The 25,927-nt window shown below is 42.0% G+C and overlaps 1 protein-coding gene across 1 annotated transcript; it reads left to right on the forward strand.

Annotated features, from left to right (window-relative positions):
- The first annotated feature begins 713 nt into the window (after positions 1 to 713).
- Positions 714 to 25,258, forward strand: ptpra (protein tyrosine phosphatase receptor type A). The gene is made up of 22 exons (XM_086040168.1): positions 714 to 1,193; positions 10,263 to 10,304; positions 10,589 to 10,670; positions 11,348 to 11,785; positions 15,223 to 15,322; positions 15,479 to 15,552; positions 15,880 to 16,016; positions 16,379 to 16,469; positions 16,554 to 16,630; positions 16,756 to 16,792; positions 16,885 to 16,982; positions 17,569 to 17,688; positions 17,795 to 17,961; positions 18,038 to 18,173; positions 18,358 to 18,507; positions 18,634 to 18,727; positions 18,819 to 18,895; positions 18,985 to 19,119; positions 19,238 to 19,363; positions 20,405 to 20,556; positions 21,093 to 21,228; positions 21,966 to 25,258. Exons 3-22 carry the CDS (start codon positions 10,595 to 10,597, stop codon positions 22,038 to 22,040), a joined length of 2,496 nt encoding a protein of 831 aa, XP_085896294.1. The 5' UTR covers positions 714 to 1,193; positions 10,263 to 10,304; positions 10,589 to 10,594; the 3' UTR covers positions 22,041 to 25,258.
- Positions 25,259 to 25,927: the final 669 nt, after the last annotated feature.

Consider the following 25,927-nt stretch of genomic DNA (forward strand, 5'->3'; position numbering starts at 1 on the left):
ATACCGCTTATCCTCACAAGGGTCGATTCTGTCATGTTTTTTTTTCCCAGTGCGAAGGACTCTCTTGCTTAAAAACGACATATCAAGGATGGCACCAAACTGCTGAACAGCAAACCAACAAGTTTAAGTGCAAGAACTCATTTTGTGCATTTTTCCCCCACAAGAATCAGCTCACTCAAAAATGTTGTATTATTGAAATACTATGATTGTCCAGCATATCCTTCCAAATAGCAAAAAATGACTAGGCTTATGTAAGTGCAACTAAGCCATGTCTGCTATCTAGTGGTGAATGGTGATATTACAACTTAAAACTACAGTCAATGTAAATTTGCAGTTCGGCACCCGCGAGTTTGCATACTCATGGATTTTTTTTTTTCTTCAATATCTTTTAATCATTTGTTTTCTTACCTCAAAATTTAATGTTTATCGACATTTTTAAGAATCTTTTGGGTTTGTAAAAATAAATGAAGATTTATTTTATAATTTGTATTTTTGAAATTCATCAGAGTGCCGCCTTTTGCCCAAACCCTGGTTTAAATTCAAATTCGGGCCCACTTCCCCAGATGTTGTTGCTTTGCTGCCCGGGCTTCGTGGACGCAGATGAACCCGTCGAAAGGCCCCACGCCCCCAGTCGCGGCAGATGTGCTACAATGCCTCCTACGGCCAGCGGGTGTCGCTGTGGCCTTCCAGATGAGCGGATGGCGAGGAGACAGTTTCACAGGAGAAGAGAGGGACTGCCTGGTTTGGGAGAACGCCGCTCGCTTCCCATTCTTCCTCATACACAGACACACAACATGGCGGTCTAGAATGGTCGGCCGACGCGCCCGAGCGGACTAACAGTGGGATTAAGCCCCCAAATATGCCCGGAACATACACTTTGAAGCGGCGATTGGTGAGGGCGGATCGAGGATTTTGATCCGGATTGCGACGCGTTTGCTTGGATTTCCCACGGCAAGTGACAGCGAAGTGTTGGCGGCGTGTCCCAGATCTCGCCTCCCTCTTCTGCTATCACCAAGTCCCCCACCCCGCTCTCCCTCTCGGCTTCAGGGGTGTGGAGACAGGGGCCGGGGCCGGGGCCGACAGCGTGGACAAGCAAGCGGGCCCACATTCCTACTTTCCTTGGCCTTCCCCCCCCCACCCCTCCACCCCTGCACCTCCCTTCAGAGCTTCCTCTGGGCGTTACTGGAGTCTTGGTGAGTTTTGTTGTTTGGGTTGTTCCGAGCCTGAATCACACATGTTCCAGTGTGCTACCATCATGTTTCCTCTTGCTTTTTTTTTGTCACCTTTAGCGTTTACTTTTTTTTTCACAGGTTGCCTACTTTCTAACTTCAGCACTGCATGGGGAGACTTTCTATGTTTGTGTTTGGGAAAAATCCAGATACCTTAAGTTGTACAATCTCTTTGTTACCACTCGACGAGTAGCTCGGAGGCAGGGAGGGAAATATTAGTGAAGGGTGGAGGGGCTATGTGGAAAGAAAGATCCACAGATTATTTTCGAACCAGAAGTGATTTGTCGTGCTGGAACCAAAACAGCGAGTTTCGAGAGATCTAGTTCTGTCTCGCTGGGAAGTCCACTTGATTGTATTGAGTTTATTTGCATGTTTGGGGGGTGCGAGTGAAGATAGTTGAGTGGGAACGAGTGGGGGGCTTGACACACGAGCTACAACAGGAATAAGGTCACCCCAACATTAGCATATTAGCTCTGTCAAATCACAGCGTCCACGAGGGGACCTGAATTCCCCTTCAGAAACTCTTCTGAAGTTTCACCCCTCCCTGTCTTAAAGATACTCTTGTCCCCCACTCTTATAGTAGAGCACACTATTTTAAAGTTTTCAAGTTTTTCAATTCCACTGCTATGTGCTTGTTAATTCCAAGTGTTGCTCACACGTTCCTGGAGCAAATGTAAATACTGTAGGATCATATTTGCAGTGCTTACACGTCTTGTCAAAAGTGATGCATGACCAGGACTGAGGATGCATGGAGGAACCTGCACTGTTGCAAGTGACAAACGCTATTTGCTATATCTACTAAGCCTACTCATTACATTTGGATACATTCTCTCAGAAGCAGCACCTTTCCACCACACCTCACTAAGATTTCCAATAAATCCCATCGTTTTGACACCGTCCAACACTCTTAACTTGGGGGTAGTCCAGTCCTGTCCCATATGATTCAATCTCCATAATCATCTCCCTACAGTGTTCCTTCACTTCTTCCGTTTCGGTTATCGCAGCTTCACTCTATCGCGGGGTTTTCATTTGAGACCATAACTTCATCTATTGGGGGTTTTCTTGCTATTTTTCTTCCTTCTTAATCGGACCAGTCAAAAAAATGTAGTTTTTTTGGGGGGGAAATTTGTTTTACAGAAACCAAGAGCTTATTGCCTCCCAAGTTCCCGAATTGTGGGCGTGTTCGGAACTACGCTTCGAGCGCACAGATTTACTGAAACTATTTGGAAACTCCGAATGTTGTTAAAATGTGCCGTTCGCTTATTCACCGTGCCCCAAAAAACATAGTACCTTAGCCCAGTGCGTCAGGCAATACAAGGAAAGTAAACAGTTGTAGCACAAGCTGCTGATTATAGACTGCGTTCAGAAATTACCGGTAATGTGAGTGCTCGGAGCGCGCTCTGCCTTGTGCAGCACACGAGGATGAAGAAATGTCTATTTAATAACTACATTCAAGTTTTTCTTTTTAGTTGAAAATGACTTACCTTAACCAGAATTCCACATCGCATTGTAGCCAGAGGTAAAATCCTGATGGGTAATGAACATTTTGGCGCAGTAAACCCTTGTTTTGGAAAGCGTACATTTGTTACCAAGACTCCCATTCTTCCTTTTCTTTATTTCTTTGTCTTCTTCTTCTCCTTCGAAATAGAAGACGAAGAAGTCTTCTAAATAGAAGACGAAGAAGAAGAATAACTTCCGCAGTACAAGACTTAACAGTGCTGGTAATTAGGCCCAATCCCAGTAGCCACACTTGCACTCAACAGTCTTCGCTAAGTGCACACGTAGTCGAAGCACGGCAGCACGGGTGGTTATTTTGGCAATTTTGCTGTTGAAAATTATATCAAAACTTCAGTAAAGTAAAGCTCGGTCTTGCAGTCGATGGGAACGATGGCTCCATTATTTGGACTATTTGCGGCTCCTGCACGATATGCCCGCATGCGCAGAACGTTGCTAAGTACGGCAGCTAAACTAGGACAAAATACGTAGGTCAACGGTAACGGGTAAACGGTGACTTTAAATGCACTTAGCAGAATTGGGGCACCCTACACACTCGTATCCTCGGCGGCAACGCACCGCAAATAAGGGCAGTATTGGGATCGGGCCTTAGTCTTCATTTTGCATTTTAAATGTGAGATATATTTAGTGTAATGAGTTTTTATAAGTGTGGAAACTGCAAGGGAGGGTCCATACTGGCTTAATAGAGACATTTAAAAAAGAGACAAAGTCAACCTCTACTTTTGTGGAAATTCACCTATCGTGGGGGATCATGCAACATACAGTGAAAAGTGATGGAACACTGTCGAGCTAATAAAATTTCCCAGCGCCAGTAAGTCACATGTAAAACCCCAAATTGTACAGTTGGGGGTTGAAAAGCTTTTGAGGGTATGTACTTTTACTGAATAACTGTTGTGCGTGTGAAGTGCAAAATTCTTCTTCGCTAAACAGCCTACAATGACACCCCCTGACCCCCAAGCCCATTTGTTGGGCTTGAGCAAGTTCACCTACATCACAATGTAGAACCATGTGTGTGCACGTTACGGCGCTTCTTTGTATGAACATCATCTCCCTTCTGCTGTCCATACCGTTTTTCAAGCTATTTATAGACAATGTGTTATTTCTGTCTTGTGCGCATCTCCAGTGACCCTCGCGCCGTACTTTTCACTATTGGCCTAATTTGCGGATAAACTTCAGTGTTGAATGGACACCTAAAGTATAGCTTGGCACGCTGCTAGGAAGGGACTTTTTGGGGTGGGACAAGAGCTGTATTTTTGTTTCCACCTGTAGGCGTATAGATTTTTCCATGCAGGGCCACTGTGCATCTACCCCGGATGGGACGAATACAGCTCCATCCAGATCATTCTGAAACTTTGTGGGACGTGATTTTAGCTGCATGTAATTTGTTGCTGTAGCCAGTGATTTAGGTTTGCAGTGCAGGAACTTAAAATAATGCTAGTGAATAATACACCTTCGCTTAATGCACTCTACTGTAATTGGCAAGCATACGTGGATTGAATTGTGGGGTGATGGGAAACAAAAGTGACACCCAAAGCCTTTCAACACACCAAACCAAGTGGATGTGTGTGAACTTGTGAATCATAATGTTGCGTTGAAGAGCCTCGTAGTTATGTTTTGAATGAACCAAATTCGTCCTTGACTCTTATCAGCAAGCACCAGTCACACGAATCAAATCAGTGTTAAAAAGAATTGCTACACCCCCACTAATGGCAGTGCGTTCTGAAACTATGGAACAAAGCAGGTGTGGCAATTAATGGATTCAACAGTGGAACTATATAAAACTCGGTTATTTCCGCAGAATGTCGAACAATATGATTACACTATGTAAATGCATTGCTGCTGTAACGTGAGCTAAAATTGAGTTTGCCTATTGCGCTGTCGCCAAATCACAATCGGGGATTGCACAGCGGAGGACAACTTACGGTATTCTTAAATTTAGACTAAGTTTGGAGCAAAAGAAGTCTGAAGCGAAAAGAGGCTTTCTGTGTACCAGCCCCAAAAAAGGAGTGTATTAAGTGGATTTTGAGAATGTGCCGCCATGTTGTCATGTCGAAGATGTCTGTTCATCTTGCATCGGCCTCTTATCTTTTGAGAGGAAAAGGAGGAGACAAGTGTGGTGGGATAGTCTGATATGTGCATTTGCGGTTTGGTTCCCCATTGTTAAAGAACTCCGATGGGAACAGCCTGATTTCTTTCTTTTTTTTCTTTTTTTTTCCCCCCAAAAAGGAAGCAGAAGTAGAATTAGTGCTTGCAACACCTTCTGAAATAGTTATTCATAGCTTTCACATGAACATTTGTTTGGTCCAAAAACTAATGAATGCCCAAAACTGAAAGAACGGGACTGAAGGAGCTGGAAGACGTACATTGCGGAGATTGTTGTTAACATTAAAAGTTATGTTAATAGGAGCTCCTCAAGAATAGGATTTAAAACATGTACAAAGTGATGTTGGGAATTGATCGATAATGTATGCGTTGAATTCAGACTGAAGTGACACAAACTGACTGGGCTTGTCATTGGCCTTCGTTATCTAGTCATTTGGCTCCACGAAAGACTTACGGGTCACCCTGGCTTCTGCGGCGGAGGCTTTGCTTTGCACCTCCTCATCCTTCCCCCACAATGAAGTCGACATAAAGCAAAGCCACTCGCTCACTCATTACTTTAACTTACTCCGGTGAATCTTATGATCCCCCGGAGCCCGATGCCAGCCAATCATCAATTTAGGCAGCATAACAGACCAAAAAAAAAAAAAAAAAAAAGGCCACCCATGTTGGTGAAATTAGCCCAAAAAGCGGCCCTGTGCGTATGTTTGCCTCCCCAACAAGCCACCGGCTGATGAATGAAGCCATCAAGAACACAAACCACACCAACATGGAGTCCGTATCCGCCCGCCGTGGAAGTCCAGAGGATTGCGGCTGTTGTATGTGGCACCGGGGACGTATAATCTGTGGTCTGTTTCAAAGAAAGAGTCCGAGTGGCCCCGAGTTAGGCTCACTTCTGCCTCCTGTGAAGAGAGGCATTCACAGGATCCCCGCTGGCCCAGACAGCCCTCCCTCCTACTCTCATGGCATAGAAAGTGTATTAATATGCAATGAATGGACACAGACAGGCCACCATTTTCTTATTCCGCAACCACTAGTTGAGCAGAATGCCTCGCAAAAAGCCAGAGGGGAGGATTTTGCTGCATGGGGGCGAATGTACACTTGACCAGAAGCCTTTGTCGCTATTGGCGCTCCAGCTGCCTGTGTCAGACCCTCGAGCAATTACAAATGAGGTTTGTTGATTTTGCTACATCATTATGGGCAGCGCTGAATTCATTCCAGTAGATGTAGTTACAGCATCGGTCCCCAACCGCTGGCCCACGGCCCGGTACCAGTCCGCGCACCATTTTGTACCGGGCCGCACGGCCGTGGCGTGGGGTCAGCTTCCGAAGATGAATTTATTTTGGCAAGAGCGTTTGCCTCATCATAGGTTGTGAGGCAGTCTCTCCAAAGCGATGTGGAGCAAATGAAGCTGTTGCGCGAGGTACGTCCTTGAAAACGGACAACACAACAATGCTGTTGAGTCATTTCAATAAGTGCCACCCAAGTGATGATGTGGAAAACATGAAAATGCGAGCGGAGTTTGCACAGCTTGCCCGCGTGGCATTAGCAGTTTAGCCGCCACTAACTAGCTGTCAACATCACCGGAACAAAGCAGCAATGTGTTGATCGTGCCCGTTTGCAAGTAGGAATGATGTTAACACCATGTAGGACTATCACTTCAAAATTATAATGTTTACCTTTTAAGGCATATTCATTCTTTTTTTGTACTGTTGAGTAAAAAAACAAAAAATATATATATATATATATATATATATATATATATATATATATATATATATATAGAGAGAGAATTGCACCGGAACCCAAAATGTTGAGCATTGTTTTCAAAAGTAAAAGCAGATGTTTGAAAATGTTTCATTTTGATCAATCACAATGATCATCATCCGTCTGCTCTCCTGCAGCAGTACAAAAATCGGAGAATATTTACTGTAAAGAGGCTGAAATTCTGAGGATTTGGACAATTTTAGGTTAAACAAGGTCTCGTAAGGATGAATGGATTATTAAAAAAAAAAAAAAGTTATCAATTAATTGTTCTCTAATCGACTCTATAAAAAGGTACATAGTATATACCAAGTCGGGCTTGACATGATTAAGAATCTCAAGATTCTATTTGATTTTGATTCTTTGGGTCGGAATTCAATTTGATTTAAATTCTCTGATATCGATTCAGGAAAGAGTGCACAAATACATAAGTGGCTAAAGACACCGTTTTGAAATGGTTTTGATACCATGTTAACATTTGTGGTATTGTCTTGCCACATTTTTCTTAAGCAATAAAACATCTGAAAATGGAAGTTAGCACTTCCCTCTGCATACGGAGTACAAAAGTAAAAAAAATAAAAACATAACAGTTGTGTATAAACACAGAAATAGTGAAATTATTCATCAAACAGTGCATTATTAATTTATGGATAATATGCCACGCAAATGACAGTATTTGGAAGAGTTGCGGAGCCGTATTCAATGACTACCTTGCCTGCATGTTAGCCTTCGGTTGTCCTGGTGCTCACTTGGACTTCTTTTTATATTGTACCTTGAAGTGTTCTTTTCACTCCATGAATGAAATGGCATGTGAACAGTCCGGCCCTTTCACTGTTGTGTGATTTCACTCCTATGAGGTCTGCACTTGGCCACAGGCAGCGAAGCAGCTGTCTTCATTAGTTGCTTGTGGGCGGGCTCGCCTCGCATGGATATTAGGTATCAGGTTCTGCGTAGCAGTGTCCACTGTTGCACAGGAAACACATTTCAAGTTACATGTTAGAATTTGGACAATGAGAGGGTGAAGGACAGGGTTGTCCAGAATGTGTTGTTGTAAATATGAAGTATTTTCAATGTTGCACATACAAATACGTTACCGTAAATATGCTTGAAGTGCTCAAAAGATGTTCAAAGACTGAGAACAATTTATTCTTGTTTGGATTTTTAGAGGGCGGGACTAAAACAAGCTCAAGGAGTGCCGTCATTCCATCAGTGGCTGTCCCACATAATCACAAGTTACTTTGTAATAATAACGGGCAAGCAGTGCATCTTCCCTGAAGTGTTATTTGCAAGTGGACGTCGTCTTTGTAGAATTTTCTAATAAACATGGAGTGAGCACTTCAAAATGCCTCTAAAATCCTCCCTAACAAAAATACATTCAGGGCAAAAAAAACCCAACCATGACCTACTCTACTGCTCTCTCATGACTCGTGTAGCATTTGTGCTACAACCTTTGTGACATCTTTTGAATCGTTACGGTAATTTTTACTTGGATAAGCCCTCGGAATTTCGGCCCGTGCGAAGCTGTTGGTGGATATTATTAATTAAAACTTGTCAACTAATTGGAGAAGGGGTTCTACGAGTATCCGACAAACTGAAAAAGGTTCTACTTTGAATAATAATGAAATTGTCCTGTTTTACTTTGATATGATATAGGCATTTCTTGATCAGATATTCTGTAGGTGATACCACACTAAAACAATCCTCAAAAAGGCAATTTTTTTCCCTTCCTGACTAAAAAAACAAAAAAAAAACTTTTTTTTTTTTTCTGAAACCTAGGGCAGTATGTAGACGTGATAGACATGTAGCTATGGGCACCGAAGTCTGAAGTCATGCACACTCACTCACGCACACAAGCTCCAGAAGATAAAAACGGTCCCCATCTGTGGAAGGAGTGTTAGCTGGAAACAATGAGTCATCAACATTTGGAATGGTTACTAAAAAAGCTTGTTGATGCGACCAAGTTCATTCTGTCACCTTGTAGATAATGTTAAACATAAATACAGGATATGCATAATGCTGAGTGTCACAATTGAATATTTTTAAAATCACTTATTCTATCTATTATCACTGGATGGATCGAATAATATGATACAAATTTAGTTTGCATTGGATGTGTTGATGGATGATGGCAATTTTTTTATCGATCACCATTTACTGATTACTTTTGTTGACTTGGTATTTTTAACGTTGAACAAAACCAAATAAACAACAATTTAGCAATGTCACACGAGAGTGAGTGACGTACTCACCAACATTTTTGAAACTGAGAGCTGCTTCTTAAGTGCTGGCTAATGTGAAGGGCAATCATGCATGTATTGAGAAATGAAATGTATGAAGAGCACGTATTTTGCGCATATGCATGTATTTTGTCCATTATTGAAATAGTCTCCGACTGGTGACGTTTTCTCCCAAATTGGCGCTGCTTTCGAACCTTTCCATGTAATTCGTATTCCGTGAACACAATATTAATCACAGTACTGTGTTTAGACTAGCTGGGGCACGTACAACATATCATGTCATATGATTTTAGCAAGAAAATCTTGAAATGATTTCCCCCAAAATAAAACATACTTTTCTTGACATTGTTTGAATGTTTGCTGACTGACCAAAACGGAAAATCAAGTAGAGTATTTACCTTTTTACATTGTTTATGTTTTTAAATACCCAATTTGTTCACAACCAAATGAGGCAATAATATTCAATTTAAAGCGCCGGATTTGTGCAGGATGTTGTGCAGTCTTTGGCTCACCCAGTGCTCAAGTATCTGTAAACAAGCAGATGGACTGGATTATTCCAGGGTCAAAATCATGAGATTAGGCCCACAGATTATCGCAGTTTTGTCAGGAAGACCATAGTCCCGGTTGGGATCCAGGATTACCGTTTACATGCCCTTTCCACCCAGCGGCAGTCGTGCTTTCTCCTAATCCTCTTGTGGCCCACCTTGGCTGCATGCATCTTAAATACTGGTTCAGATAGTTTCACCAAGGACATATTCATGGGACGACAATGCTATTTTCCTTTTGGTTTGGTGGGTAAATGTCCGATATTTGTTTGTTGGGTTCACGTCATTTATACAAATATTTGCACAGCAGTCAGTCAAGCCACAACATGCCTGAGAGCAGAGCAGCAGAAGCCAGCCAGCCAGCTTCTGCTGACAACGATTTTGTCATTTCTTCTGAAAAGGGGAGCAACTGCAGGCTAACGGTGGAGTCTCCGGTATCCTATTGGTCCGCGAAATAAGAGACTTATTGGTTGATAAGTACAGAAGTACTGTATATCACTCCCCTTTTGTGTAAACAAAATACAAGTAAATGTATGGGATTATGTTTTTGTCAAAGAAATATTATAAATCAAAAGGTTTTCATTTAAAAGTAACGAGACGTCACACTGTCAGTTTTTTTTTGTTTTTTTTTTAAGAATCGTTGCCCTCTAATTCCGATCCGAATCAAATTGTGAGGTGCGGAGAGATTCCTACGCCTAGCTGCCATACTTTTTGTCTAGTCACATGACTCATCACATTTTTAATTGATGCTTATGGGTGCATACAAGTAAGACTTGTTACACGTAACTTTCCTTTTTCTTTATCTTGAAGGAGAACATTTTTATGTCTCAAAGGTGCAATTGATTCTCTGTTTGTCCTCCCTTGTGTTCTAGAAAACTGCTGTGCGAATGAGTGACTGATCTCAACTTTTTCAGGTAAACACAGGCTAATCCTGTACTTGGATTTAGTTTTAACAACTAAAACATGGCAAAACATAAAGAATGACATATTGGGCGTCATACACCATGTAAATAAACTATTTCTAGTATGTGCAATTAATCACAAAATATTGCACGTGTGCAATTTTCTTTGGTGAAATTAGAATTACAATAGCTATAAATTAAACTGATATTAATTTTGAAATGTGTTTTGTTGTTCTCCCCCCCTAATTCTCCATGATGAAAATGATTCAAATCCTTCTGTTATGTTACTGTTCTAGGGCAGAATGGGTGTGTGTCCCTTGCTCCTGTTGCTAGGTCTCGCCCTCGGGGTCTCAACCCAAGATCCTGTCCCGGTCACAAGTAAGAGCAGTTATATGGATACAGTGCACTTCAGTTTTCCCCACAAGAGTGTAACGGTGGTCGGAAAAGTATGTGTTGTGTCACATTTCAAAAATGTTTTTTTTATCAAGTTATTCCTACAGGTCCTTCAAATTCTTACATTTCTGATGATGACTTCAAAATTCAGTTTACAAAGTGACTGGTTCACTTGGACAACAGAAATCAACACTTGCCTTTCGCATACAAACACAGCATACGACAATATGCACGTATTCTCTCTGCTTTGTGAGAACAATTATTGCTGGAGCTCAGTTGGGGACCTTCTCTGCCTTTCATTCTTGCTCTTAATGCTTTGCTGCGTCTCTTGCAGTAGACCTCAGTGCTGCCGACATGTTGCAGCTGGTACTACACTGAAGGCGTGTAAGACTGCTTACTGTAAAAAAAAAATAATAATAATAAAAATACAATTCCTTACAAATCAGCCAGGGTGCAAACGATTAACCACGATTTAGCAGGGGAACACTGTAATCCCCCAGTTAGTAAAGGATAATGATTTGACTCAGTAGAGCAGGTCTTACATCAGCTGGGCAGACATCTTAAGTGGATGGATTGGATCTGAAACACGGCATTAACTTCTTAGAAAGAATTGAGAGAAAGTCACTTTATTGCGCTTGACGTATTGTCCCATTATTCTCTAGGTGCTCCTAATATTTCTGCAGAATCAACACGACCCCCCACCGCACCTGTCATCAACATCACGGTCGCCCCCACGGCGTCCCCCACTGTCCCACCCGCAACACTGCCCCTCGGAGCCTCCCCGACGACCGTCACAACAACAACAACAATAGCAAGTGCAGCTGGTGCCCAAGATGTCCAAGTGGAAGGTCCCAATGCCACTATAAGGTTGGCGCCAATTCCCCCTGCCCCACCTCAAACTCCAACTCGTGGCCTTGTGCCAACGAAGAGCCCGGAGACTCCCTCTGCTACCGCTTCAGTGGGCAGTGGGAACGGGACTACACCACCCGCTCCGGATACCCCTACTCCCGAAATATACATTGAAGATGACGACATGACCTTGGAGACAGAGTCCACTACAGAACCTGACATGGATTACACCCCAGATGGTAGCCCGCATGGTGAGTACTAGTGCCTTACCTTTTGAATACACCCTCAAAGTTACAAGCGATCGATTTCGTAACGTGTACTGATATGACCCTTGGGGATCTTGAGGCAGAATCCACTCATTCGGATGTACTGATTTTGCTCTTTGACTTTGGCTCGATCCCTTACCCCGCTGCTATCAGACATCATTACAAAAATCCATAAGGCCTTAGACAGTTATTTTGTAAAAGCAGAAGTAAAGCGGACATCCGCATGTTCGCCATAGAAGAAATATATGAGGGGTGTTCCATGCCAGATCACCCAGTGGATTTCAAGCAGGCACATTTTGATTGGAATGGAACTTCAGTGATCTGGCATTGAATATCTGTGGATACTTTAACTCCCTATTGCTGGTCAACCCAAAAATGTAAAAGATCTCTGAAACTTTTAGGTTTTACACAACATGTGAGAGATTACATTTCACATGATCCACAAGGTCAAATTATAGGTCAAAAGGTCAAATTACCAAAATATTCGACAAATAAATCCTTGTTGAATACCCTTTCCAATTCCTGTTTTGTGAACATTGGCCCCTTTAGTTCCTGAGCTGTAAGGGTGCAAAGAAGGCGGCCACGCCCCTTTTTGCAGAATGTCCAAATTTGTCAGGCCGTAGCTCCCAAACCCCTGCTCCGGTTGAGCTCAAATTTGAGATTTAGTGTTGTGCCATCACTATCTACCATTACATCAAGTTTCATTAACATCAAATTCTGCATGGTTAAACCCACTGGGTGATTTGACATGGAGTGAGCCACTAGCTTCTCACCTGACTCTACTTGACTTGTCTGGCTTGAATAATCTTTCGAATGTCTTATGTTCTTTCTGATCAAGCCAAATGCGGTGATGCAATCTGTCTCCCTCGGCCTCCCCAAAAGAATCCCTGTGTGGGGTTTATATCGTCTCCAAATCCCCCGGGTACTACCCTGGCTACTTCTTTATTGTCAATAGATGTGAGCGTGGATGTGAGCGGTTGTTTGTCTCGATGTGCTCAGCGGTTGGCTGGCCACCAGTTCAGGGTGTATCCCACCTCTCTGCCTAAGTGAGCGGAGATGCTCCCCCATCACCCTGAACAGGGCGACAAAATTGCCCAGATGGATCCTTCTGTCCTTCAAAAGTCCGACAGGAGCGCATGCATCAACAGATTCCATGTCGTCCAGCGAGAGGACCCCTCAATAGAGCAGAGTTCCATGGAGAAGCAAGATAATACTCTGTGTTCTCATGTGACCAAAGAGGAAGTGACTCATTTTCCTCCAGTGGAAAAGCACTTCACCACGGTGGAGGCTTTGCCTTCGTAACGTGCTTTTCACGGATGAATGGAACTCGTCGCCATACTCATATTAGCTGTCGTTGTTGCAAGTGATTCACACATCATGTGTGTCAGCATGTGAATTTTTATCAAATAGTTCCTCATTATGCCAACCGTTTTCCAAGGGCCTTTGCCGTCTGGCTACCATTTCGTTTGCTCTTCCACAGTTGCCGTGTCTGTAAGCGAAGGTGGCGTGTTTCTCACCTGTTGCCCAGAATATTCCATGCGGTGACTCAGACAAAAATCAAATCTCAGCTTGAGTCTTCTCGAAATATGTCGGTGGGTCATTTAACTACAACATGATTTTCCGAGTGTCTTTTGCGGAGGCTGTCAAAGAAGCAGCAAGAGGAAAGCCAAGAAAGCTTTCTGGTCAAGAGTCGACCTTTGAATATTTTAAGATCTTCCGCTTTTAGACATTGTAGCAGTTCTGGAAATATCCTGCCGTGACAGGCCTCCATTGAACCAATCATGCGTAAGAGGCAGAGCACGATCCATCGGAACTGCCGAGCGGTTGTCGAAAAGGTGCTTCTTTCCTCACACGAGAATTGCGAGCGTTTACCTTTGCATGCCGCAACTATAGCAACAGGAATACGTGCTACTTTTACCAATGTGGATTTGTGGCATTCACTGTCTGCTATGTCAACTTTGTGACCACTTCGGGGTTCGTAGGTGTTTCATAACTTGCCCATTGTCCCCGTCTGGCTGCCCGAGAGCCTTTTGTGGCATACTCGCAGAGCCTATGAAATGCCTAACGGCTGTGTCAGGTCCACATGATGCTCGCTCGCTCGCTCGCAGCCTGCTGTGCTCTTCTTTTCCTCAGTGTGCACATTGTCAGAGGGCGAACACTGCAACGCGCTGGGAATTGTGCGTGAAAATGTTAGCGGGCCGGGTCAAACGGTCCATTCTCTGACGCGCATGGAGTCCGAAGAGCTCTCTTGAATATTGAGTTGACAATTTTGCCCGTGCGTTGTCAGCACTACCATACATTTGTCTAGAGAATTCTCTTCTTTTGTTGTGGCCTCATGTGTCTTGCAGAGCCGACAGCCGGCACGCAAACAGCAGCCAGTGTTTTCTTTCATACAAACTCCCGTTGTTGGTCAGGCAAAAGTCCCGTCCTTTGTGTTAACTGTTGCAGTCAAAAGGTTGTACGGCACATAATGAGCGTGAGCTAACTTGTCCGTGTAATGGAAACGTATACATATCGGTGCCCGAGCATAAGTTAAAAACAAACTGTGACTCGGTCTACAAAATCAGCTCCTTTCACTGGACAAGTCTGTACAGAGGAAAATGATTCTCATACCTCTGACATGCAGAGATCATTTAACATTTATGCTCTGAATAATTTATGCAGAATTCACAGCAAACGTCCTAAATGTTTCATGACTTTAGACAGTCATCCTCTGTCTGCCGTCACTTTGCTTGTGACAAGTCGCAGAGGCGTGGAGTGGACCCTTTGGTAAAGTGCAATTTATCTACTCCAAGAGACACCATGTTGCACTTGAGTTTTTTTTTTTTTCCCTTTAGAAAGCTAATTAAATATTAACACACATAACCATTACAGAAAGGAACGATCTAGAAATCACTGTTTGCCTCTCTTGTTTCTTTCATCTGCACACTAAAGCTAAGTGACATATTATGGTGTAGAGAATAACGGAGTAAAAAAGGAATAAAAGAAATCACTTAACTCATATTCTAAGTTCAACTTTTTAAATGAAACAGCAGAAAAAACGCAATCTCCTTTTCTATATTAATTCAAAGGCAGCCAGAAGCTGGCTGTCTTAACGTTCTCCAGTGTTTGGAAATGGTTTTACTTTTGGGGGTGTCAAACGCATCGTCACAGAGGGTCACGTGATCAGCATGATGGTTGCCCTCAAAGGGCCTGATGCAACTCTTAAGAAAATGTCAATGGAACAAAATGTAAGGTCAAATAAATGTAACTTCTCCTCCATGTGAAATTGCTCTGAATGCATTACTGATTTAACTTACAAATATTATAAATGCATTTACATAGATGTTAAAAAAAAAGTGCCCTTCAAAAGCGAACTAGCAATACAGTGTAGCCTGCCATACCATCATCCTGACCCTTTCCTCTATTTGTGCGTCACCAAGACAACAACCCTTCTGATGACATGCCAATCATAGCGGTGATGGTGGCCCTCTCTTCCTTGTTGGTCATTATCTTTATCATCATCATCCTCTACATGCTCAGGTCAGTGAAATGCAAGAAGATTCTCTAGTTTGAGACCTTGTGGTGACGGTCGAAAATGCTGCTGTTACCTCGGCAATTGCTGATGCTCAACAATCTATAACTGTGCAATGAAATGTGTTGATGTCACTTGGCCATTCTCTTTTTGTTGACCGACAGGTTTAAAAAATACAAGCAGGCAGGAAGCCACTCCAACTCCTTCAGATTGACCAATGGAAGATCAGATGATACAGGTGAAGCAATTGCTTGCATGCTAGCTTGATGCAGCTTGTTAGCCCGGATTGCTTAGGGTAACATTCGATTGATGTGGCTCCCTGAACTGGTAACATTTCATCGACTGTTGGCAGGAGGCTTTTGTTCTAGGCCAACACTTAGCCAGGGGTTGAGTCGCAGCGCCCTCTGCTGGTGTTACAAAGAAAACAAAGTGGAACAAACTAAACAAAGCTTGTGTATCTCAACCTACTGACAAGTCTGTTGTCTCTCTCCACCTGTGTCATTTGGCCCTTTGCTTCCCTCCTCTCCTCACTTCTGTCTCGTTTGCTTCCTACCCTCCGGTGCAGAACTCCAGAGTGTGCCGCTATTGGCCCGTTCACCCAGCACAAACAGGAAGTACCCACCCCTTCCTGTAGACAAGCTTGAGGAAGAGATGAATCGTCGCATGGCTGATGACAACAAGCTATTCAGGGAGGAGTTCAATGTACGGCGACTAAATATGAAATGTTTACATTTGGCGCTTCGCTGTAAATTTGCATTAGGTCAGAGCAAAGAAAATACAATTTACCGTAAATATAAATTAGAAACATCACTTGAAACGAACAAAGTGATAGTTTTAAGCAATTTGCATTTATATTTAAAAAAAAAACATTAAAGGAATGACGGCCGTTGTACACTTTTTTTTTCTGTGTACACTGCTACGTAAAACAGCCAAATTCATCTCTGCATTAGACTAAAATAGGAGGATATATACAGTAATGTTTCAAAATAAATTAAAGACTGCAAAGAAATATCCATCTCGGTGGTCTTCTGCTCTCTTCCATGCATCCGTTTTTCTGTGTTTAGGCTCTTCCAGTCTGCCCCATTCAGGCAACGTGTGACGCAGCATCCAAGGAAGAGAATAAAGAAAAGAACAGATATGTCAACATCCTGCCATGTGAGCAAACCGCTCAACTCGGCAACATTGTCCCTCTAAAATAACTGGCAAATGGTGTAATAAGTGTTTGAAACCTTTTTGTAGACGATCACTCCAGGGTGCATCTCTCATCTCTGGAAGGAGTGCCGGACTCTGACTTCATTAACGCCTCCTTTATAAATGTTTGTACAACAATAGTATTGATCCATCTCATTTAACAAATAGTGTTTGTTGTGCTTGGACTTGAAATGAATTTCCCCCTTTTCCCCTTTGTTGTCGCCTTCATTTCTGCTTCCTTTTTGTGCAGGGTTACCAGGAGAAGAATAAGTTCATTGCAGCTCAAGGTAACAGACCTTCACTGTAACAGAGTTTATAGAAGCACAATTGGTAATCAAACTCTTAATATCTTAATAAGTAATTCCTTTGTTACTCTCAGGACCAAAGGAGGAAACCGTAAATGACTATTGGCGGATGATCTGGGAGCAGAACACAGCCACCATTGTGATGGTGACCAATCTGAAGGAGAGGAAGGAGGTAGCGGAACTATTTCAAGTTTGTCACTCCCAAGTGTAATCGCTACTTTTGACTGAAGACAATGCAGGCTTGCAGTATAATATTTACAGTCTATTATTTACCACGTGGCCCACAATAAGTTTTTTTTTTTTTTATTTAAGTGCCCTCTAATTTAGGCTATTACTTTGTTAAAGTCAACACAAACATTTTTTTTCAAGAATATCTTTTATGCAGGTCCACTATGCTAAACATGGCATTCTGGTTACTGTTGCATTTGTGGAATATGAGTTAAGCAGCAAAATCCACCGGTTTTTAGCCATCTCAGAGGGGGGGGGGGGGGGGGCATTTTGTCACAGATAACAACCAATCGTGCCTCAGCTTCAGAAAACAGGTGAGCCGCCCCCTGAGATGGACAAAAACTGCTGCTTAACTGACATTCCAAAAACGGAATATTAATCAGAATGCCTTTTTTCAACTAGTGGGCCTGCATATAACATATTCTTGAAAGCAAAATGTTTGGGTTGACTTCCCCATGAACATGAATTTCATTTGGTTTTGCACAGACACTTGTTTATGCTGCTTTTGCATTTCTATCCCTGCGTCTCAGTGTAAGTGTGCCCAGTACTGGCCGGACCAGGGCTGTTGGACATACGGGAACATCCGCGTTTCTGTGGAAGACACAATGGTTCTCGTCGATTACACCATCCGCAAGTTTTGCATCCAGCAGGTAAGATTGAGGAACTCTAGAATGCGCACGTGAGCTCGCTGGATGTTATACTGATGGTGACGTGACTTTGTGATCCTGATGTGGATCTGCTTTGGTTGAATCTCAGGTTGGGGATGTATCTGGCAAAAAGCCTCAAAGGCTCGTCACTCAGTTCCACTTCACCAGCTGGCCGGATTTCGGCGTTCCCTTCACGCCCATTGGTATGCTCAAGTTTCTCAAGAAAGTCAAAACGTACAACCCTCAATATGCTGGACCCATTGTGGTCCACTGTAGGTAAGTTTCTGACCCGTTTGTTTGTTGCCCTGCTGTGTGCACGACTCACAAGAGTTTGTTTCCACTTCCGTGGTAGTGCGGGAGTCGGAAGAACAGGTACATTCATTGTGATAGATGCCATGTTGGACATGATGAACACCGAGAGGAAGGTGGACGTGTTCGGCTTCGTCACCCGCATTAGAGCCCAGCGATGTCAGATGGTCCAGACAGATGTAAGCCAAACTTCTGGAGCAAAATAATGGGAACCAATTTTAGAAATGTAAAACACGTGAGGCCTTTATTTGCAACGTCAGTATGGGCACAATTGCAGTGCAGAGGTTATGATGTGCATATTTACAACTCCAGTGCATTTTTACCCTCATTATTTCAACTCAACTGGTCTTTCAACGCTCACAGATGCAGTACGTGTTCATCTTCCAAGCGTTGTTAGAACACTATTTGTACGGAGACACTGAGCTGGAGGTGACCTCTCTGGAGTCCCACCTGGCTAAACTGTACGCCCCTTCGCCGGGAGCTGGCTGCAGCGGTTTGGAGGCTGAATTCAAGGTTGGCATATGCCTTCGCTTTCATCAGCAGACCACCGACGTCGCTCTCTTGAGCTAGTTACCTTCATTTTAAGAAAGTGCGTGCTCTCTACAGAGCATTGATAGCTTAATATCGTCTGACTTGTAGAAACTGACATCCATCAAGATCCAGAATGACAAGATGAGAACAGGCAATCTGCCTGCCAACATGAAGAAGAACAGAGTACTACAGATCATTCCATGTGAGTGAAGCCGCATGTTTCATGCCTTGTTTTCGGCGCGTTCGGGACCGATGACCACTCAAGGCAAAGTTGTGCGTTCCTCTTTTCCTAGACGAGTTCAACAGAGTGATCATTCCAGTCAAACGAGGGGAGGAGAACACAGACTATGTCAATGCTTCTTTCATTGACGTGAGTGCAAAAAGCTGCTTCGTCCTCGCAGCGTTCTTGTTCTGTATTTCGTCCAGTCATCTGCGGCCTCCATCACTCACTCTTTGCAGGGATATCGTCAGAAAGACTCCTACATGGCAAGCCAAGGCCCCCTGCAGCACACCATTGAGGACTTCTGGAGGATGATCTGGGAATGGAGAAGCTGCTCAATAGTCATGCTCACTGAGCTGGAGGAGAGAGGGCAGGTTTGTGGAATTTGCGCAATGTGGAGTATTCGTCATTGCTGGTGGATCCATCAGACGCAACAATAAGAAGAGACGCCCGAAGAAGATACTGACGGCATGACTGGTTTTGCTCCTGTAGGAAAAGTGTGCTCAGTATTGGCCCAGTGACGGCGTCGTGGCCTATGGGGACATCGCCATTGAACTTAAAAGGGAGGAGGAGAGTGAGAGCTACACAGTGCGTGACCTCCTGGTTACCAACAACAGGGTAAATAGGAATCAATGAACAGATGTTCCCCACACTTATTGCACACGTGTGTTTCCCAACTTACTTTGAGGCACGCCACATATATACAGTAAAAAAGGAAATCTCAGGGCACACCGCCAATCAAAAATGTCACAAGCTTTAAATCGACTGAAATAATGATTAATTTATATCGAGTTACCCACGACTGTACTTGATGTGAAATCTGGACCTGCAACAGGGTGGTACGCTGGTTAATTGTATCTATTGCCATCTAGTGGTAGAGCATTGAACGTGTTCTGCCTGTCACCGTCATAGATGTATGACGAAGATACTATTTTTTCTTATTTGGAAAATGTCTAAAATAAAAACATGTTGTTAAGTACACACGAGAGGGCAGAAAAGACTAAATAAACACACTAACAGAACATTATTTTTAGTAAATAAAAGACATGCCTGATGATCTCTCGAGGCAGAACTAAGTGGTCGTAGAAAGTTAGGGATAATCAGATCTTGGGTGAAATGTGATGATCTTAACAGGTGAACTTAATTTGATCTTCTCTAAACTTTTGAATGCACTAGTCCATCTCTTCCATGTCTTTTTTACACAACTGTTGCACTGCCAAAGAACTGATCAGCAAAGTGTTTGCTCCATGAGTCGACCGGCACATTTCCTCGTTCAAATAGAATTGGCGTTTAAACAGTCCTCTTCATCATTCTGTTCACAATTTGACACCATGAGAGCAAGAAAACACCTAACAATTGAGAAACGGTACCATTGCAAGGCTGAAACAGGATGTTCTCAGAGGGAAGTGGCCACTGATCGAATTGTGCAAAAAATACCGATGCCTTGAACATTTGGTCACATGCGTTCAAATGTTTAGAGAAAGGTCAAGCTTTTTTTTGCATTTTAGGTTCATCCTGAAATTTCACCCAAAACCCATATACCCCCAAGTTTGTTTGTTTGGGTTTTTTTTTAGTCATAAGTTTACCAACTGTGGCTGCAGCACTCCACCAATCGTACCAAAAATTATCGACTGTAAATCTTTCCCTCCATCCTTCCAGGAGAACAAAGCTCGAGCAGTGCGTCAGTTTCATTTCCATGGATGGCCAGAAGTGGGCATCCCCACTGACGGTAAAGGCATGATCAATATAATCGCTGCAGTGCAGAAACAGCAACAGCAGTCCGGCAACCATCCCATCACAGTACACTGCAGGTAAGAGGCACTGGACACACCGAGGCTTTTGCCAGATGATTTGCCCGCCGATCACCACTACTGCCGTCCTTTTTTGTAGTGCAACCACAGTGACAATTTGTGGTCATGAACAGTTGCTCTATTATCCTGTCAGCCATAGTGTTTGACGCCACACTTGCGTCTACAGTGGACCCCCGCATATTTCTGGTTCGGCATTCACAAACTCACCTATTTGCAAAGTTTTTTGGGGGCAGGGGGACCCCATCCTTCTGTTATTTGAAACTCACCTCTGTCGTTTTCTGTAGCATGGCAAAAATCGGAATTTTTTTTCTTGTTTTGTTTTTGTGGCAAAATGATGTCGACAGCATATATGGTATTTATCTCTTTAAATGAGAGAAAAGCAAGTTATTGTCAGCTTTAACCACGGCAAAAATAAATAATTAATAATGAATAAATCTAGTTGTCCACTCACAGTACTTTCTTGAAATGGCCTTCTTGCATGCTTTCAGCGTATGTGTTATTTATGAACATGCTTCCTTTTCCCCTCGTGTGCGCAGTGCTGGTGCGGGCCGGACGGGGACATTCTGTGCATTGAGCACAGTCCTGGAGAGGGTGAAAGCAGAAGGCATTCTGGATGTTTTCCAAACAGTCAAGAGCCTCAGATTGCAGCGACCCCACATGGTGCAGACACTGGTGAGCAGGGATTATGTTGCGTTATGAACACAAAATACACGTTACAGCACTGCATCTGCATGGAAAATTCCTTCTTTTCACATCTTTTTGTAGTCTTTTCACATTGCTTTTATCATACCAGTTATTTTAATCAAATAGTAGTAGTACATCTGATCTCAGGCTGCATTTTCACATTATGTATGTTTGTATATATTTAACTTGGTGTTATGGTGATCAGTCAGAAAAAATGACCTTCTGGTGTCAATTTGATAGCCTTAAGACGAGCAAATAATCAAGCTCACGTTCTCGGCTTGTGAATGTCTGGATGGAAAATAGAATTTCAATGAACGGCATTTATTTATGAAAGTAATGACTAAACTAAAATGGGATTTTGAAATGTACTGGTACAGTGAACCCTTTCATATTCAGCATTGGCAAAATCATTTCTCTTACCTATCCTCCGTTAGTCCCTAAAAAAATGACCTGTTAGCTTTTTTTGTGCTCAGGCCAAAGCAATAAACATTCCTTTGCCGCCATCTTGTGGCATGTTGGTGTCAAGGAACTATGTGGAAGTGTGGCGTTTCTTTTCGACAAAAGTTGTGCTTTGCTTCCATTTTGCGGCACTGATAGGCAACCATGACCATTTTTAGGGGGGCGTCAATGACTGATTGATGATAATAGAATTAACTGGTTAATGATGTAGAACAGAAACAATAATTCTGTGTCACTGATGTGATGTTTTCCACCCCACTTTCCAGGAGCAGTACGAGTTCTGCTACAAAGTTGTCCAGGAGTATATTGATGCCTTTTCTGACTATGCCAATTTCAAATAGAGACGGCTGACCGATGGCTACACATCGTACTAACACCACGTGCATGCACCAGAACACACACGAAACATGACCGATCGGAAAGCTGCTTACTTCCAGCTGCAGTATTGTTTTCCTTTTCAGTGACACGTCACGTACTGTTTGGTTCTGTGGACGGCACAAACTGCCTGCAGGAAAAGGGAACCACCATTTCAGTCTGAATGGGAGGGCAGTGCAGTTGGACAGAGAGAAAAGAGAGGCCTTCTTGAGTATTTTGTAACAATGGTCTCGTTGATACAGCCCTTGATTTGCTTACATGCACCTATTTACTGTGTTGCATCGTTTAACTTTTACTTTTGGACACAGATTTGAGTTTGGCTGCATTTTTGGGTGGCACCTGTAAAGTATTTTATTGCTATAAATATATAAAAAAAAAAATCTATATGAATATAAAACTAATGCTTTGGAGGTTCATGTAAAATAATGCCTTTTTTTTTTTTTAACACGTTAAGAACTGAAAAAATGTCAATGTTTTTGGCTTTGCCAGAGCTCCAACTGTAGTAAACGTGCAGTGGCAAAGGTTTAAGCTGATCTCTGAGACTTTGATATATGACACAGGCAGATCAATTTGTTCTCACAGAATTAGCTCGGATCAATTTCAACCCACTTGACAAATCAAATCCACCTATCATCAAATACACGTTGGCATCGGCAGTCATATTAAGGGTCATTCTTAAGGATCTCTGCTGAACTGGGCTATAGCAATTTGAGTGTAGGAATATAATTAGCTTTTTTTTCCTCACCCACTGACTACTTGCTGATGTATTCAAACTCACCACTTGATTCTCTCAGTATGGTTAAGGCATAGTGCCCTGAGTTTCCACAGAATATTAATTTATTCAGTCTACTAGTCCGTTTGTGGGATCATGTTTGGAAGAAGTTTCACAGAACCCTGAATCGACACATTTTGAAAATAAATAGAAACAACCCAAAGTCTTGTTTTTGCCTGTAAAAGGGAGCCCAACTCTACAGAGTATTTTCTTCCATTTTTTTCATTTCTGTACGGTCAGCTGTTCCAATACTTTTGTCCTTATATGTAAGAAAAAAACAGCACATGCACACAGCAGTATTTGCTCCAAAGTTGTGTTGAGCCTTTCTTGCTTTTCCTTTGAGCCTTTTTTTTTTATATTAGCCAGACATCACAACGCTGTATTGTCGCTATTTAAAAGAATGTCCATTCATTCCCACCATGAACACTGATGTTGAAGAATGTCGCTTTTCATTCGAATGCTGATTTTAACAAAAATTGACATTTTCTTCAGTTTTCTATTTTTTATTTTATTTTTTTAAATACTTTTTGTGTGCCATGCTGTGTTTACTCCTTTGGTTTTTGTTTTAGTTGCTGTTCTCTGTGAAACACTCACACTTGAACTACCACTAGCATTACAGCTGAGACCATCCCCTCTTGATGATTGTAATGAAAAATGAATGATGTCAGTTCAGCGAGGGGGGGGGGGCTGCATGTCAAGCACCATCTTTGCTGGAGCAAACCCTGGAAATGAAGCTCATCCTTACTCACACACACACTGGAAAACCAACAAAAAGACAATATCTACACTTGGCCTTGCAAGCCAGTTAGGATCAGAACCTTCCACGTTACAAGTCATGTTTTTTTTTTTTTCACTGAGCGATTGCAAAAAATGTGGAAAAAAATATCAATGTTAATGGAACTCAAAAAATTCCAGATGCAAACTAAAATTGTATGGACTGCTCATCTAGTCACTTTTTTTTTTTTTATTATTGTCGAAATCACTTCCATATTTTTGGTGTCATTGCAACACACAAACCGCATTGAAAACACAATGTAAAAAAATCTTCCTCAGAGTTTATCAAGCTATTGATTTTTTTTTTTATTCTATTTTATTTAATAATGACCCATCTGAAAACAGATCCACACTTGAACATTAGTTGCATCACACTTATGTGACCCTTGTTTGCAGTGTACCAAATCATGACAAGTACATGCAGCATTTTTCATGGTGAGCAGTTGTAGATGTTGATTGTCTCATGCACTATTTGCACCAGAAAAAAAAAATTGAAATAAAAACCCACATTATGATTAAAACTGTGGGAATTTCAAATCCCTTTTGAGGTCTGCAAGCCTTCTATTCATCCTCTGTAGGGATTTACAAGTAGCAAATCTATGACCAGCCACTGAAATTAATGTTTGTGCATTGTGATCCCCAACCTGTTAGCGACATTTCTTTCCTCCATTTGACACCTTTGTGTCGTCAGTCCAAGAATTGGACAAGTATGTGCTTGCTTATTGTCTTGTCAGCTTTATTCTTCTTTGTCATGGTCACTGTGTTTGAATCATGGGACACTTCCTCAACATGACACAGTGCCAACTCATGAAAACCACAATTTTGCTCCAAGAAAAAGTGCCTCATATTAATTAAAAACAAATGTTACCAATGATATGTGGTGAGTTCTAAAATGGTGTCTTTTCTATTCATAGAAGCAAAATGTGGAGGATGCTTTTGAGGGAGTGAACCAAAGCAGAATCAGTCATCCTTTCATGGATGCTCCATCAATTTTCATAGAAGTGAAAAATAATATATCTTGCTTGGCTTGAAGCCGACTGTTTTAGTTGGGAAGTGCTTGCCGTAAGTCGTAACTTTTGCAAAAGAGGTCCTTCACCTGCCACACGGCTACAACAGCATCAAGGGAAAACCATTTTCAAAAACTAGTCGAATGATCTTCCTCTTCTCTCCACCTCAAAGTCGTCTTTATGCCTCCAACTGCACTCACTCTTCCCTTTTCCTTACTGACGTTTACCTTGGACCATCATCTTCCTGTTGGCCCTGGTTGAATGATGACCCGACTTTGTACATAATGTAAGGTTATTTATATTTCATCCCTGTCTGCTGCCTTTATTTTATTTCCCTTCTCCTTACCCCCTCCCCGCTTTTTTAAGAGGAAAAAAAAAAAGCTGTATATTGAATTGTAATGGGACCATTTTGAAATGTATTGGATTTGTTTGCAATTTTTAATTGGTATAATTGTCTTAAGATAATCCAACTTTTTATTTGCCTATGTTGGTTTCTAGTGTTTTGTTATTCAACATTTGAATATATGTGTATATAATTATATATATGATAAAATTATATATAATTATATAATGCCAGATGGCCTTTCTAAGCCAGATACTGTTCAAAACTAATAAAGTGCTTGAGATTTTTCTTCTGTCTGTATCTATGATGCTTATTTGAAGTTAAACAGCAACCTGATGCTCATTAAAAAGCTCACAACGCAATGAAGACTGGTACAATATAATTGCCTATCATTCATGTCCCCTTATGTATAGATCAAGGGGTCTTCAATCAATGTGTAATCCTTCAAACTCCTATCGAATTACATTAGTCAATTATTGATATGTTATTTTTTAATTTTCCTACGAAGGCCCATCAAATTAATTTGTATCTTTCTCATTACAGACATAGCCAATGTTCTAAACTCAGTGAACAAAAACTATTAAAGTGGCAAATATTTTTTGAATTTATGATGATAATATTGCATATTTCTATTTTCCTTCAAGTCTTTTGACACTTGTGTACTTTCCTGACAAAATAAACCAATTCAGCTCAAACTCACTTTATTTGGCCCAATTATGAATAATTGTGGACAATAACTTTTATGTTAAAGGGGGTGTGAAAATACATCGCAAATGAAGCATGACTACGACATCTGGCACCATCTTCACAAATTTGTACAGGAAATCTAATCGAAAAGGGAAATTGCCTGTGGCCTGGCTAGGAGTCTTCCATGTTTGTTCCTCTGCAATCAGTCTTCCGATATTGGCCTGGCTGAAGTGAGGTTCTAGGATGAGTCATCAAGATCAAATTGAAAAA

The sequence above is a fragment of the Filicampus tigris genome, chromosome 9 (genome assembly GCF_054856515.1).
Source record: "Filicampus tigris isolate MCC_2025a chromosome 9, RoL_Ftig_1.0, whole genome shotgun sequence".
Classification (NCBI taxonomy): domain Eukaryota; kingdom Metazoa; phylum Chordata; class Actinopteri; order Syngnathiformes; family Syngnathidae; genus Filicampus; species Filicampus tigris.

Coding starts and splice junctions, on each gene's coding strand:
- ptpra (XM_086040168.1), top strand. CDS start 10,595: ATGGGTGTGTGTCCCTTGCTCCTGTTGCTAGGTCTCGCCCTCGGGGTC. Junction 15,323..15,478: donor ATCATCCTCTACATGCTCAG/GTCAGTGAAATG, acceptor GTTGACCGACAG/GTTTAAAAAATACAAGCAGG. Junction 18,728..18,818: donor AGTACTACAGATCATTCCAT/GTGAGTGAAGCC, acceptor CTCTTTTCCTAG/ACGAGTTCAACAGAGTGATC.